This window comes from Molothrus ater, unplaced genomic scaffold (genome assembly GCF_012460135.2).
Source record: "Molothrus ater isolate BHLD 08-10-18 breed brown headed cowbird unplaced genomic scaffold, BPBGC_Mater_1.1 matUn_MA654, whole genome shotgun sequence".
NCBI lineage: Eukaryota > Metazoa > Chordata > Aves > Passeriformes > Icteridae > Molothrus > Molothrus ater.
In genome coordinates, this window is record NW_023416523.1 from 1 (window position 1) to 14,970 (window position 14,970).

The 14,970-nt window shown below is 47.3% G+C and overlaps 1 protein-coding gene across 2 annotated transcripts in view; it reads right to left on the bottom strand.

The window, feature by feature from the left end:
• Positions 1-886: 886 nt before the first annotated feature.
• Positions 887-14,970, bottom strand: part of KCTD15 (potassium channel tetramerization domain containing 15) — a 50,181-nt gene continuing 36,097 nt past the window's right edge. For both annotated transcript variants that reach the window (XM_036404692.1, XM_036404691.2), the window contains exons 4-5: positions 10,515-10,820; positions 887-4,636 (exon numbers count right to left, since the gene is read on the bottom strand). In XM_036404692.1, the coding sequence (XP_036260585.1) occupies positions 4,481-4,636; positions 10,515-10,820 (462 nt within the window). In that variant the 3' untranslated portion in view covers positions 887-4,480. The remainder of the gene's footprint in view (positions 4,637-10,514; positions 10,821-14,970) is intronic.

Sequence of the window (14,970 nt, forward strand, 5' to 3'; positions counted from 1 at the left end):
GCTGGGCTTGTTTTGTGTTCAGTTTACTAGCACTGTCTCACTAACCATGGTGATACCTGTTGCTATTTAACTTAGTTGGAATGGCAATTTTTTGCACAGCCAAGAGACTAGCCAGTGCACACTCCCACGAATTTTATATATTTAGGATTTTTGCTTTTACTGCACAGTTCATTTCCTGAGCCATTTGCTGAACCAAATCTTAAGTGTATGAAATCTGTGTGCAGGCTCTCAGCTGAGTTACTTTGACTTGCTTCCAGTTGTTTTCTCGATCTCATCAACCTTTTGCGCATTTGTAGCAGCTGGTTAGTGACGAGATTCAAAGTTGGGTTTTATTTTCTAAAAAAATGTTAATTTATTTATTGCAAATAGTATGGTTTAATGGTGGTTTTAAAAGAGAATATTGTTGGGTAAAGATTTTAGAGTATTCTATATGGATTTTTAAAGTCGCCGTAAAGGTTTTTGGGGCCACTCCTGGCGTGGGGAGCGCGGCGAGCCCGGTGGCACCGGGAGTGGGGACACCTCTGCCCTGGCCACTGGAGCACAGCTCCAGCCAGAGAGGCTCCTGACAGGCACGTGGCTTTGAGCATGAGGAGCAGCTGTAAGTACCTAAAGGTGGGGTGAATGCCTTGGAAATGCTTTGCTGAAGCAGATTTGGGCCCACAGGGAAGTGGTTGGTGTGGGTCTGAGCAATGGGGATCAGTGGGACAGGAAGAGCAGGGGCACAGGCTGTGCTGCAGAGTTGATAACAGTGTTACAGTACCACAGAAGGGAGACATTTGCTTATTTATCTTCTCCGTTTTTACTATGTTATGCTTGCCACTTTTTTGAGGCAATATTTTTTTGATGGGAAACCATAGCGAAAGCACAAATAGAACTATTTGTCCAATAGTTTTAAAAACAAAGGTTTTAATTATTTTTTAAGGTTTATGAAAAGCAGAAGAAAATTTATACTGCTGCTATTTAGCCAAAAGATTATTCATAAGGTATTTAAGGCCAGGAAGTGTAAAGTTATGTTTTAAATGTATTGATAATTTGTACATATTGTTTATAAAGGCCTTGTGTTTATTAGAGTTACGTTATTTTGATGATTTCTGTACATACTGGTAAATACCCCCAATTTGTGTGAAAACATACTCCCTTATTTGTACTTATTTTGTAAAGAAATAAAACAATTTACTAAAGTAACACATCGAGTGACATACAGTATTAATTTATCAAACATGAATTTCACATTGTCTTGTAGTTCTTAAGCACTGGTCAGAAACATTTTGCATTAAAATATTAACAGAATACCCACAAACAAATATTAAAACCAAATACTTCAATGTTTTGTTGTGCTGATTCTTACCCTTTGTGAAACATCTAATAAAATTGTCAACAAACCTCGGTGCCATCAGTACAGAGAATGGATGCACTCAGCAGTGGCTGTCTCGAGAGAGGAGCCCAACAAGCACAACAGAACATTCTCTCTCCCTTTCTGTCTCCACTGGGGCTGGGACAGCCTGGACACAAAGTGCTCAAAGCCTCGTGCCTGACACGGGGCCAGTGCTCAGCAACAGCAAATCAGAACAGTTTTGCTCCATGGGATCAGGTGAAAAACCAGGCTGTGCTTTGTGCTTTGCTTCTTGGCCTTCGCCACGCAAACGTGTGCTGGCTGCACACCACAGCTTCACCAGGGTTCTGTGGTGCTTTAAAACATCCTGGTGATGCTGAGCAATGTTCTTCATTAAGTTATGTTGCTGTGGTTTAAGGCCAGAAGTAGATATTCAAATCAGTTTTTTGCTGATATTGATGCTTAAAAATATAGGGAAATAAGTAAAAAATATATAAATGAAACTGTAATAATCTTTAAATAAGTGACCTGAAGTTACTAACTAAAAGAACACGTCCTAGCTTAACTTTTTTTTTTTTTAAAGGCATATTTCTTCTAAGAAAGTGATTGTTTCCACATGTCTTCCTAGCCTTTGTGCTGTTTTGCAGTCAATGCTGTGATGTCATGGTTTAAACTTTCCATCTCAAGTTCACATTTAACTCGGCTGGTGCAGCCTGGAACCCTTTCCAATGCCACCTCAGCAAAGCTGCCCCAACTATGGGAGCTGCTTTATTGAGCCATAAAAAAATACAGTAAACACCAAACTGAGGAAAAACCAACCAACCAACCAACCAAGCAACCAACCACAAATACTTCCAACGTTCCACAGATGTGTAAAAGCACCATCCCAGTCTGCACTCCCCAGAGCTGCCTGGGGAGAGCACCAGGGGCAGGATTCCCCTGGGATGGAAATCACCTTTATTCCCTGGCTGAGAGGTAAGAACTGGACAGGGTGTGCTGCCAGGAGTGCTCAGCTCACCCTGTGCCAGAGGGCAGGGCAGGAGTGGATACAGGATAAAAACAAGAACCTGAATGGACTATTGAGAGATACTTTGGACTTAAAGGTATGAAAGTAATAAATAAAACACTTCTATCTTTTTGTAAGACATGGCTACATCAAGCTGAATGGAGCAAAGGGCTGGAGAAGACGCAATCAAAAATTCTCACCTCTTTCAAACAACATGGGAGATACAGTGAGTGTTCCACCCTACGTGCTTGTTTTTGTTCATTTACTTTACAGAAATGTTTATGGCATGAAGTACTGTATAAGAAATGTGCATACACAAATACATGACAATTATACGTTAAGTTCTTTACAATATTAAATGTATAATATACAATTCTACAGATATCTTACATACAAAGGTGAATGTTGTGCCATATATTCAAATATGGCAATGCCTAGCAACTTTAGAATGTCGTACAAGTATAAAACCACAAAATAAAATAACTTTACAACTCTTAAAGTAGACAGATTTGCTCAACTGTTCTGCTAAGGTAGCAGGCCAACCGGCCAGGATTGCCATTAGAGATTTCTGGGTTGGGTGACCAAGGTGAGAAAACCTGCAGAGGTCTGATTTTCCATGGACAGGTATCCAGCCCTTTTCCAAAAATAAGACCCCTGCCTAGATTTTACCTTGGACAGTCAGTACAGCTCATTGCTTTTGAAAATACTAGTCTTAAACGTGACTTTTAAATTTTGCATGATTGCAATCAATTTGCATTAAGAACTGTTGACCACTTAATACTCTGTCCCTTGTTCCACATGGCCATATTTATGCATCTAAAAAGACTTTATTGAAAATTCATCATCTACAACAGTGTTCTATAAATTATTGTGGGAGAAACTAAATTGTGATTAACACATGAATTAGTGATTGAGGACCCAATCATGCTGAACAGCAATAAAGAGGATTTAGCAGAATGCTATTGATAGCCTTGCACCTGCAAACACGGTGCTGTCTCCTGAGTTAGAAAGCCCTGTGAGTCAGTGCCAAGTCCTGGCAGAAGCAGGACCCTCCTGCAGACAGACCCCTGACTTTGTTACAGAGAAAGCTACACAGATAGAGGGCAGCTACAGAATTCAAATTTTAATAATAATTTAAAATAATAAAACAATTTAAACCGACGTTGTCCTGCTTTCATCTGGCAGTGGCAATACAGGGTTTTAACAACTCTTTGCAAGAATTCCAGACCCATAAAGAGTGGGCTTGTCCAAAATTCTTAAACTTTCCTGCTAAATGTGGGCTTCTGACATGGTTAGTAAATGATTAACAAGGGGTGGCTTGTTTGGTAGAACCACACTTCTTTGATGATGCAAAACTTAACAGCTGCTGTGTCAAAACAAGATTGGCTTTAAAGAGCTACAGCTCCTCGTGGGGTATGTGACCCTCGTGTGATGGTGGATGGCATTTTGTTTTGTGCTTCCAGATCCCTACTGTTGCAAATATTGCCATAAGTGGGCCTGTCTCATTTCTTGTCACTTGTTTTGTTTGGTTTGTGGGGGGTTAAGTACTGAGCACCAGTGACTACGAATCAGTCCTTTTCTGCTTCTGGATCCTGTTCACAGAGAGAGACCTCAGCTGGAAATGTAGTATAAAAATAAGCCATTTGCTCATGTGGGTGAGTACAATCACCAGGAGACTGTGATGCTGGGTGTCTGATATGGAGGAGGGGCAGCAGTCAGGGAAGGTTCTCAGTGCAGTTTTTGGGGTTCTTCCTCCCGCGGACGCCCCCGTCCCCGCAGTGCAGCTCTGGCTGTCCCTGGGCTCCTGCTGGTCCCTTCCACTGCTTCCATGGCTCTTGCTGCAGAAGTCCAGGCCAGGGCCAGGGTTTCCAAAGCTTTGCCTGTTCCACAGCACTGCTGGTCAGCCCCAAGTCCATCCCAGCCCTGCCGTGCTGGGTGTGCTCAGGAGCTCCACCGTGAAGGACAGGCAATGGTTTTCCACGCGCGTTCCATGGCTGGCTGTGTGACAGGTAGTTTCAGAGTACCACTAATGGGCAACAGAAAGTCCAAATCTGTTTGCTAATACTGTTTTGCAAATCCTTAGAGTTTCACATAAGGGACTATTAAACACTTCTACGGTTACAAAGGGGGCAGGGGAGGGTCTAGTCCAGGGGCTCCTGTTTTATTCTGATCGTTGGGGTGGGTTGTGGTCGTCTGTCCTCGCGGCACAGCACGTACTCGCTGAACTGGGAGGAATCCACCCCACCACCACAGGAAGCTGCCACGTTAAATCCCTTCTGAAATAACCTCTCGAGCACCTGCAATGTGGAGGGAAGACAATCAGATTAATATTTAGGAAATTTTAGTGATAAAAGCATCTGGAAGCACCCGATCTAAATGATGGATTTAGTCTTTCGAGTCCTCCTTGAATGAATATTATTCAGCTATAATTCTATAACTTATTGTTAAATGACTATACTGTGATTAAAGTCTCGCTCTCAGCAAACCTCTCTAGAAAACAAAAATTAATCAAAGAAATAAGCACTCTGCAGCAGCTTAGTACATTATATAGTAAAACACTGGACTGTGGTGATATTGATGCTCTCACTCCTTTATAGAAAGCAACATCAGGTTTAAGTTCTAATAAAAAGTGCCAATTAATCATTGGCATAGTAATATGAACGGTCTGAGAGAGAGGGGGGCTGAGTTCTTCCTTGGCAGATGAAAATGTATTAGGAGTTCAAGTGACACATCCACCAGCTCTTTGTGGCAGTCACAGCTGTTTGCCCTCGCTGGAAGGGAGCAAAGCATGGCAGGGACAGGATGTGGGCAACAGGGAAATGTTCTGGCCCAAGAAAGGTTAATCTGCACTGCCCAAATAGGCATTTTGTCCTCCTCCTCCTGAAGAAAAGTTGGTGCAATTTAGATGCACAAATTTAAGGAACCCAGAGGCAACTTTAATTTCTGTGACTGTCACACAGCACATTTCCCCAGGATATGCTGATCCTGGTTCTGGGAACAGGGCTGTGGTGTTGATATTCAGCTTCCCAGCAGAGCAGGACACACCAGGCCTCTCCCAGAGCCAGGTGAGGGCAGATGCCAGACCCACCTTGGGCAGGTCACAATGCAGGACCCACTCAGGCTCCCTGAGTCCTGAGCAGCACCTGGAAAAATGGCTGCTGTGTTTTTCTCTACTGATAAATGCCATCAAGGAGCAGCCTGTGCTGTTCTCCAAGAGCCTCACCCCAGTGTGGCTCCCACTGAGGAACAGGGAAGTGACCCCATGGTTTATTAAACCCAGGATCCTGCTCACAGCAGCACCAGCCCCATGTGACACCTCTGCACCCACAGCAACCTGGACCAAGCCCTTCACAAACTTCTTCTTGATCCTAGAGAAGTGTGTAAGCAGCACATCCCCTGCAGGCAGAGCCAGCTCATCTTGGGATCTTTTGGGTCACTGTGACTCTGAGATTGTTCAAAATCTCTTTTCCCAGCCCAGCTCTTGAAGAAGCAGTCAGGGCTCTTCATTTCTCAGTCTCAAGGTTGTTCATTGTTCCTTATCTATAAAATTCTTTCTCCTGCCCTGCCAGGCCCATCCAGCAGGACAGTTCCAGGCACTCTGCCTGCCCCCAGGGCAGGGTTATGTCTTTATACTAAAAACTACCTGTACAATGTTTACAATTCCTTCCCAATACCCATCACCTGTGTTAGACAGTGAGCTTCTACTCTAAACCAATCTGTGAGTGCCACCATCACAGCAGAAGATGGAGGCCAAGAAGAAGAAGGAGAAAGGCTGCACACACCCAGATTCCTCCATTTTGCCTCCTGAACCCCCATACCAAAAACCCCAAAATCGACTTTTCCACCCCATGATAACTTCACTATCATTCTACCTAAACTGTTGTGGCTTGCTGATCTTCATCCAAGGTTGGTAATTTGCTCCATGGGCCATAATCAAACCCACAGGTGTTCTGGGCTCTGTGCCAGGGTCTCTGAGCCCCTGGCAGGGCTCCTGGGTGTCCTGGACAGCCAGAGGGATGTGCTGGGCTCCCACAAGCTCCAACCTCCCTGGGCTCAGGTTCCAGAAGGAGTTTGGTTTGTGTTCAGTTCCCTGTGAGCAGGTCAGAGCTCCCAGCACAGCCCTGCCCTCACACAGACCCCCCTGCATTGCCCAGTGCACCATTTCCTTTGCCTTTTCCAGGAAGGTGATTTTGGAGGGATTTTTGTGTCCAAGGTGGTGTTCTGGTGCAATGCAAACCATGGCAGCAGCATTTGCTGCCTTTAATCCTTTCCATCCTTCCTTGGGGGCTGCCTGTGTTATCCATCTGCATTTAATCCAGGCTTTGGCTTTCAGGGCTGACTAAAACCTTTCACTCTTGCTGCCCTGGCTCTAAGGATGGGCAAAGGAAGAGGCTGCTCCAGCAGAGCTTTGCCTAAGTCCTGCTGAAAATCAACTTGCCTGAGGAGCTCTGCCTGGCCCTGGGACACAGGGACTTAACATCCTCAGAAAGCCACATCTGCCAAATCTCCCTGACTTTTGCCCTGATTTTCACATGCTCTCCACTGCAAGAAAGCAGTAGAACTGAAAGATCAGAAAAGCACACCAGAGTATGGAAGAAAAATGAAGTGGGAGAGGAGAAAAGAAGAGGCAGGAGAGGGGGTTAATAAAATGCATTTAAGACAGAGAAAACTTTCATCCCTCTAATTCACCTGGGCTCTGTGGGGCCTGTAGGACAGACATGGGTGCAGACACCAGCACTGCTCCTGCTCAGAGGGGAAGGCAGGACAGAAGGAGGAATGAGACAGCAGCAGGCTCTGCTTCACAGGCTGGAAGATATTCTGCCTGTGTTGTGATCACTGCTCCAGCCCTGCCAGGATGAAAATGAGACACAATCCAGCCATGGCAAAGGAGGCTTCTCCCACTGGACTGGATTGTGGAACAGAGGATTGGCAGGTAAGATTTCTGAGAGAGATGGGACTTCAAAATCCTTGCTAAAAAGTTTTTAAAATCAATTTGCTTGTAAGACAAAACAAGCAGGGGGGTGCCCCTGGCTTGCCTCAGACCAAAGCTATGGAGAGCTGGATTTAACACAGGATTCCTTTTCATGGAGCCTCTCTGTGCAAAGACCCAGCCCAGACAGACACTGCACCTCAGAGCAGCACCAGCCAACAAAGCAATTCCTCTTTGCCCAGAACGTGCTGGAAGGACCAGACTGCAGGCTACAATGTGGAGTTAAAAACCCTGGGATCATCAATTTTCTCAGGCCAAATCCTGTAAACAATGCTGAGGATGTGTAAACACTGCAGGTTTGAGTGTCACTGGGATGAGGCTGAGCTCAGCTCTGGGGAAAAGGCTCCTGCAGTGCCTCCATGAGACTGAACAGCATTTGAGCATGGACAGGTTTAAATCCCACTTAGAGAATTTGATTCTATACATTGTATTTCTTCTGAAGGCAAGATATGGACAGGGGGAAAGCAGTGACCATCTCTGCTACTCTGCTGGAAATCCCAAAGAGAATATGCCAAAAACTGAGCATCAGCTGTGACTCTGCCATGTACAGGGACACATGCACATTATTAAACAGGGGATTTGTGCTTAGATTTAATACATGCTAGCTCCCAGTACTCCAAGCACATCTGACTTTGTTGGGAGGTTTTCCAGATGGAAACTTGATCCTTTCATTTAAATTGTGCAGAATATTAATAAATACATTCTTAATTATGAAGACTTAATGTTCAACATTCCCAAGCATCACAGAATTTTCTCTAAGGTAAATTCATGACTCCCACCAGAACCTATTGCAAGGAGCTGAAAAAACCTGTACCTATGTATAATTACAAATGGGTGTAAAATCAAGAGTTACTGGATTATTTTCTTGCCTATTAGGTGTTGATGTTCTTTGTTTTATACGCACAGTTCTTGATACAAAGCCTGTAATGAAAATATTTTTCAAAAATAGAAAAAAATGTATCAATATTGCAGCTGTGCTACCAAATACACTGAGCAGAGCACAGGGAGGCAGAAGTAAGGGATCACCTGAGCAAACTGCAGACAGGCTGCCTGTGCTGCTCTGTGGGACCCTCTGCAAGCAACTCTGCTCTTCCAGCCATCACCCATCTCCCTTAAGTCTCTGCATTTGCCTCCCTGTACTTCCAGCTTTTGACTTAACATTGTTTTGCCAAAAAAATCCTTGGAGGGGGAAGAGCAGTGCCTGTGTGCTGACCAGAGTTCATCAGAGCCAATGCTAATTAGCTGCTGGTTTCATCAGCCTTTGGTCTCAGAAATGCATCATTTTCCAGAAAGTGTTTGAAAACACTTTCTATTAATTACATAGTAAAATGATGTAATTTAGTAAAATGATGTAATTTAACAGGATTACTTATACTGTAGACTCTTTGACAGAAATTTTTTCCACAACATGAACTTGCAAAGAGACCCTTTGATACTGTCTGAATTTTGACTGAATTCAAAACACATTCAAATAATAACAGTAATTAGTGTTCAGCTTTTACTACACATGTAGCACATGCATCCCAGGAGTCACAGCCCTGGATAAAAGAGCTGAGTGCTCAACCATGTGGGCACCCAGAGCTCTGCCAGGCAGGGCTGAACTGTGACCCTTCATGGTTCCAGCTCCTCTCATTGCTGGTGGGATCTAAAGGCTCCCATGGACAGCCTGGCTGGGGCAGAAATGCTCCTGCCAGCCCCTGTGTGCCATGGCAGGGACACAAATGCTCCTGCCAGCCCCTGTGTGCCATGGCAGGGACACAAATGCTCCTGCCAGACCCTGTGTGCCATGGCAGGGACACAGGGACACAAATGCTCCTCCCCAGCCCCTGTGTGCCATGGCAGGGACACAAATGCTCCTCCCCACCTGAGCTGAGCTGCTCCCTCTCCTCCCAGCACAGCAATGGGGACCCCTCCCTGTCCCAGTGCCAAACCCAGAGCTGCCTCTGAGCACCCCCAGCCCAAACCCTGCCCGGTGTGACTCTGCTCAGGACTGTGCAGAAGTGACCCCAGCCTGGTGAAGTTCACCCAAATGCAGCCCTGGGCAGTCTTGGCCAAAGCCCCCCGAGCCCAGGGGTCTGGGCTGGTTTCACAGGGGGCACAGGGGATGCTGCCCGTGCTGGGGGTCACTGGTACCTCCAGGCACCCTCACAGGTTCAGGGACCCTCCTGAGGGTGTCCCTTGGCAGCCTGGCAGCCACAGGGAGCCTGAGCCTGGCGTGCAGCCCCCAGAGCTCCAGGGTCCTCCCTCACTGCTGCCCCCCTGCCCAGCCTGGCCCCAGAGCAGCTCCTCCCCGGGGCTTTGCCCACAGGGGGTTTCTCAAGGCATTTCCCACAGCCCAGCTGCACAGGATGCACAGGGTGGGAATGTGGGAAATGCTCCCCTCTAGGTTGATTTCCCTGCCCATAACAGGAGCATTTGCTGTTTGGGTATTCCAAAGGAGCACACGGGGAAAGCAGGAGCTCTGCCTTGCCCGAGTTAAGGGCAGCTGTTCCTGCCCAGAGCTCTGGCTCAGCACTGCTGATCCCTGAGAAATGGCACTGCCTGCCCACAGGCTGCTGCCTCGACACAGAGCACCTATTTATTCCTGCTGCCATCTACCTATCTGTCCAGTTATCTTCTTTTGTTTCATATGTTTAATTTTAAACCTAATGTCAAAACTCTGGGTGTAAAATGAAATACATTTTTGTTTAAAATACTCTGGGCAATTTTTATAGAACATCCTTTTGAAAAAAAAAAAAAGTGCAGAGATCAATTTTTTTAAGTCCATCCCGCAGGCACCATCATTTAATTATGAGTGAGACATAAATTATGCATTTACACATTGTTGCATTTTCTATAAAATGGTGTGGAGATTTTTTTTGTAGTTTTTGGAACTCTCTCTTTCTTCCTAGAGGCACTTTGGAGGAAAAAAAAAACTGCCAAAGGCTATACATTGATGAAAAAAATTAGCATTTATCAGTATAACACCATTATGAGGCCAGCATGGCACTAACATACACAAAATCTAAATGTATTTTTCTGCTTAGACTTAGGAAAACCTGAAAGACTGTGATCTCACCAGGCAGAAAAATGTTTCCTTGCAGTATAAGCACTGAAAGTAATTGGGCAGAAGCAACTAATTCGCATAGAATTGCAGAAGCCGCAGTGCAAAAGCAGCCCGGACCCGAGGAGGGGCCGTTCATTACCTGCACGGAGTTGAGCCGGCAGTATCCATTCAAGGGAAACCTGATAACGTGGGTGGGGTCCTGGTTCCAGCCCGCGTTCACCGAGTTGCACATGACATCCCCCGTCTCCGGGAAGATCTCTTCTATCAAAGCCTTCTCCCCACTCAATGCAATCCTCTCCCCCAGATCTGGAGTCACTCTTACAACCAAGCAGTCACAAGGCTGGAAATGTTTCCTTTGTTCTTTCTCTTGTTTCCATCGCTCAAGTTCCTTAATCATTGGCTGCAGCTGGTAATACTTTGCTTCTTCATATAAAAGATTAAAGTCCTGGGAAAAAAAAAAAAAAAAAAAGAGAGAGGGGGAGAGAGAAACTAGAAATGCTTATAGTTCTCTTTTAAAAATGAGTATTGTTCCTGTTTGACCTACTTAGGCTTGTGTGTTGTCAGCAAGAGAGCAAAGGCAACAGGTACCCACGTACTCACACCTCCACAGACACCACCCCGTGCTGGTGCTCCATTGCTTGGGCTCACTGAGAGCTTCCCATGGCACTGAATTCTCCTTTCATTTATTATCCCACAAGCTCAGTGCCAGAAGGCTTCACTCTTGGGTTAAGAAATGAAAATAGCTGCTTGCAATAAGCAAAGCTCCCTGATGTAAGAGGAGATGTTCCAAGCCCTGCTCTTCGCTCACAGCCCAGATCTGATCTCGCAGCAGAGCTCAGGCTGTGCTGGGCGATGGAGATGTCAGTTCAGCTTCACTTCTCACCTGCCTTTGCTGAGGCTGGAATTCAGCTCCAGCAGCTGAGCTGCTGTCTGCCATTGATGACTATTCATGTATTTCATGTGCACTTTGGAGCCTGGCACATCCCAGGGAGGAGGTGACCATGCTGCTGGCTGGGAGCTCAGCTGTGTGCTCCACGGGCTGAACAGAAACTGCTCTTCCCTGCCATTTGTCCATCACTTCACTCGGGCTTTGGGCAATTCCAATTCCCAATCTGATCCAATTCCCAGTTCAGTGATTGTTTCATCAGATTCTGACAGATTTTCCCACCTCAGCTGAAATATGGAGCCAAAGGGTGTGAGCCCCCAGGCCCAGCCAGACCAGGGGGAGAGGGACAGGCCCTGGGGACACTTTGCTCCCCCAGCCTCCCAGGGGAAGAGGAGCAGCTCAGGAGGAGCTCAGCTCCTCCCTGCAGACACCTGGCTGTGCTTTCCCTGCTCTGCACCCCTTTACACCCTCAAATGCTGCCCCACTGCTGCTCCTGTGGGCTGTGCTGGAGATCAACACCTGGGACAAAAGCCAGTTCTACACCAGTGAGATGAAAAATAAAATTAAATGTAAAGAAAAATCAAGACTGAAATGGCTGGAATCATTTGGTCTGGAAAGAATGATATGACAGGAAGCAGTCAGGAAATGGGCACCAAAAGCACATGAGAAGTAACGGGTGTGCTGTGCCCCAGGACTGGGGAGGAGGGGAATCAAAGGCCAATGAAGATGCAGCACAAAAAGGTGCAACTCTACACACTGGTTTGGAATTAACCTGTAAAATCTCCTGCTGCAGGGTATTACTGAACCAAAGCAGTTATCTCTGCTCAAATTTGGCACCTCAGACCCACTGGTAGTGGAGGTGCTCCCTCACCCCAGGGCTGCTGCAGCCCGGAGACACATGAATATTCACAGTGACAGGGCAAGGTGATCGACTCACAAAAGGGACATCCAATCCTTTACATGGCTTTGATGTCTGCTGAGGTGGGGACAGTGTGCACACAGCCAAGGCAGAAAAAAGGACTGGAGGATGAGAGGAGCAGAGAGGAAGAGGGATAAGAGGGAGTGGGAAGAAATGAGGGCAACAAACACTCTCACGGGACAGCTTGAAGATGGAAAACACAGAAGATTAAAGAAGAAATCATGCAGAGAGCATGCTGCAAACAAGCCAGAGCCAGTGCTGGGAACAGGCCAGGCAAAGAGCTGTGGAGGCTGCCTGCACTACCTGGGCTCAGGTAAGACAGCTCCAGCCCCAAAGCCCTGTCCTCACATTCTCACCCTGCCAAAAGCAGCACTCTCTGCTGAACCATCTCTGCTTTTCTCTGCCCACCAGTGATGCTCTCTCAGTACTGAGCAGGGATCAGTTTAAACCTACAGGGATTAGTGGCCTAAATTTAAAAAAAAATAAATCTGCAATCTCTGTGCAGGACACTGAATCAGCCCAGTGTTACCACCTGACTGTGTTCAGCACAGAGGTGTGTGCAGTGCTGCCAAATGCTCCCTTGGCATCTGCTGGTGCCAGGGATTGCTCTTCCAAGCAGGGAAACATGCAATGCTAAGGGAAAATGTAATGGTGTAGAGTGAACAGGAGCACCCAGTACTGTCTGAAGGCAATGGAAAGTCATCTGCTGCTTTCAGTAGGTCCTGAAAAACCAGTTTCAGAGTGTCTGGGTTCATGGACACTATAAAATAAGGTATTATTTGTAAAATCAATCAAGTGAATATGTGCTAAGAAAACCCAACAGTAAAACCTGGAAGAGATGGTACAGTGACAGAAAGAACAGCCCTTCATTGCTGAGAGCAGAGAGTGGCACAGGGCTCCTGAGGCTGCATGCAAAGCCCATCACAGTACAGAGGCTCTGACTGCCTCCCCTGGCCTGGCAGAATCCTGAATCAAGGACTTCAATGGTCCTGCAGCCTCAGGCCAGAACAGCAATGCCATAAACCAAGCAAAACCCAGATCACAGCAGCCCTGCTCCTCCCACAGCCAGCTCAGCCCACCCCATCACTGCAGCTTTGCAGGGACTCTTGCTGGCTGTCATTTGCCCTAAAATGAACAGCAGAAATTGTACATCCTGATACCATTTTGTGAGAAGAAAACCTGCCTTCAAATGGAACAGCTCTTCCACTGCTGCTTCCAGAATGAGAGAGCCACAGTTCAGGGGCTGTGTGGAAATCAGGGCTGGGCTGGAGCATCATGTGCTGTGTTTGGGTTGGTCTCTAAAGTCAGGCTGCCCTGCCTGTGCCTGCTCCTCACTCGGGTTCAGCACAGATATGGGAAGGGCTGTGCACCTGCAGAAGGGCCTGCAGCAGCCCCTGGGGACTGAGGTGTGCTGGTGCCAGGAGCTGATGCCAGGGCACCAGGGCACCACTGCCAGGCAGGGCCAGAAAGGGGAATTGGTTGTGCTGTAGCTCAGTAACAAGTGGAGGGGACAAAAGAATCTTCTGCAGCAAGAGAAATTCAGTGACAGTGCTGGGAAGGGACACCAGGGACACCTTGTGTGACCCCCCTGCCCTGCTGCCCACAGCCACCAGCAGCAAACACTGCCCCTGCTCCTCTGATGGGACATTTGCCCTTCTGCAGGGAGGGACTGGGGCCTCCTGAGGGAACCTGACAGTGTGTTTAGGGAGGGAGGAGGGTTTCACAGGGCCAGGAACACAGAGTGAGTGGCTCACAGCATGGGGGTCAGCTTCTCTAGATCCTGTGCTTGGACAGGGTCATGGGCTCTGCACGCCAAGCCCAAAATCTTTTCCCTCAGGTTTTGCACATTGTTCAGAATTCTGTCTGTGACCAGCCTGGGAGAGCCCAGCTGTCTGCACTGGATGCTTGGGATGCCCAGGTAATACTGGCACAGGTGCTGCCACCCTTGCACTGCAGGTATCAAACCCTATCCTGAAGATTTACTTAAGTTTAATATGAAATGTGAAGCAGAAGAATGAAACCCACAAGAGCCCTCACCAGGGAGGTGCCACAGAGCTGCATGAGAACATTTCCCTGCTGTTGGTTTCAGTCACCAAAGGCAGAGGCAGACATGGCCCCATCCAGGAGGGGCAGGGAGCAGCCCCAAGGGCACAGGGGGTCACTGAAACCCAGCCCAGGGCACAGCCCTGGGTGCCACAGCAGCACAGGGACACCTCAGCCTCCCAGGGCAGGGCTGCTGGGAGCAGGCAGCACTCCACAGCACATTCTGTACAGTGCCCAGGACTCCTTGTCCTGCAGGACCAAAGCATCTCCCATTCCTTACAGGCATCATTTCCCTGTGCTCCAGCTCCCTAACAGCAGCACCAGAGCCAAGCACTGTGACAGACAGTGCAGCTGCTTCTGTTCAGCCCAGGAACACGTTTTCCTCTGGAGGTGATTCCCACCAGCAGTGCAGTCACAAGCAGGGTGCTCTTTGACAGACTGAAAGAGGACATAGACAGCACAGCATTTAATTTTTCTGTAGAATACCACAAAAAGCCTTTACAGCCACCATGGAGCTCCTGTGGCTGCTGCAGGAGCTGGTGGGAAGCTGTGCCAGGCCATGGAGGAAGGGAGCAGGCAGGCAGGGTGCACACAGCCTTTCTCCAGCCACAGCAGCTCCTGGCCTGCATGTAGATCCCATGGGAAACACTGACAGGCCTCTCAAAGATTCAAAAAGCCTTTTACCTTTCACAAAACAATTTTCTGCTTTTTGTTCAGTAGAAAAGTTTTTTCTGTGGTGGGTTTCAA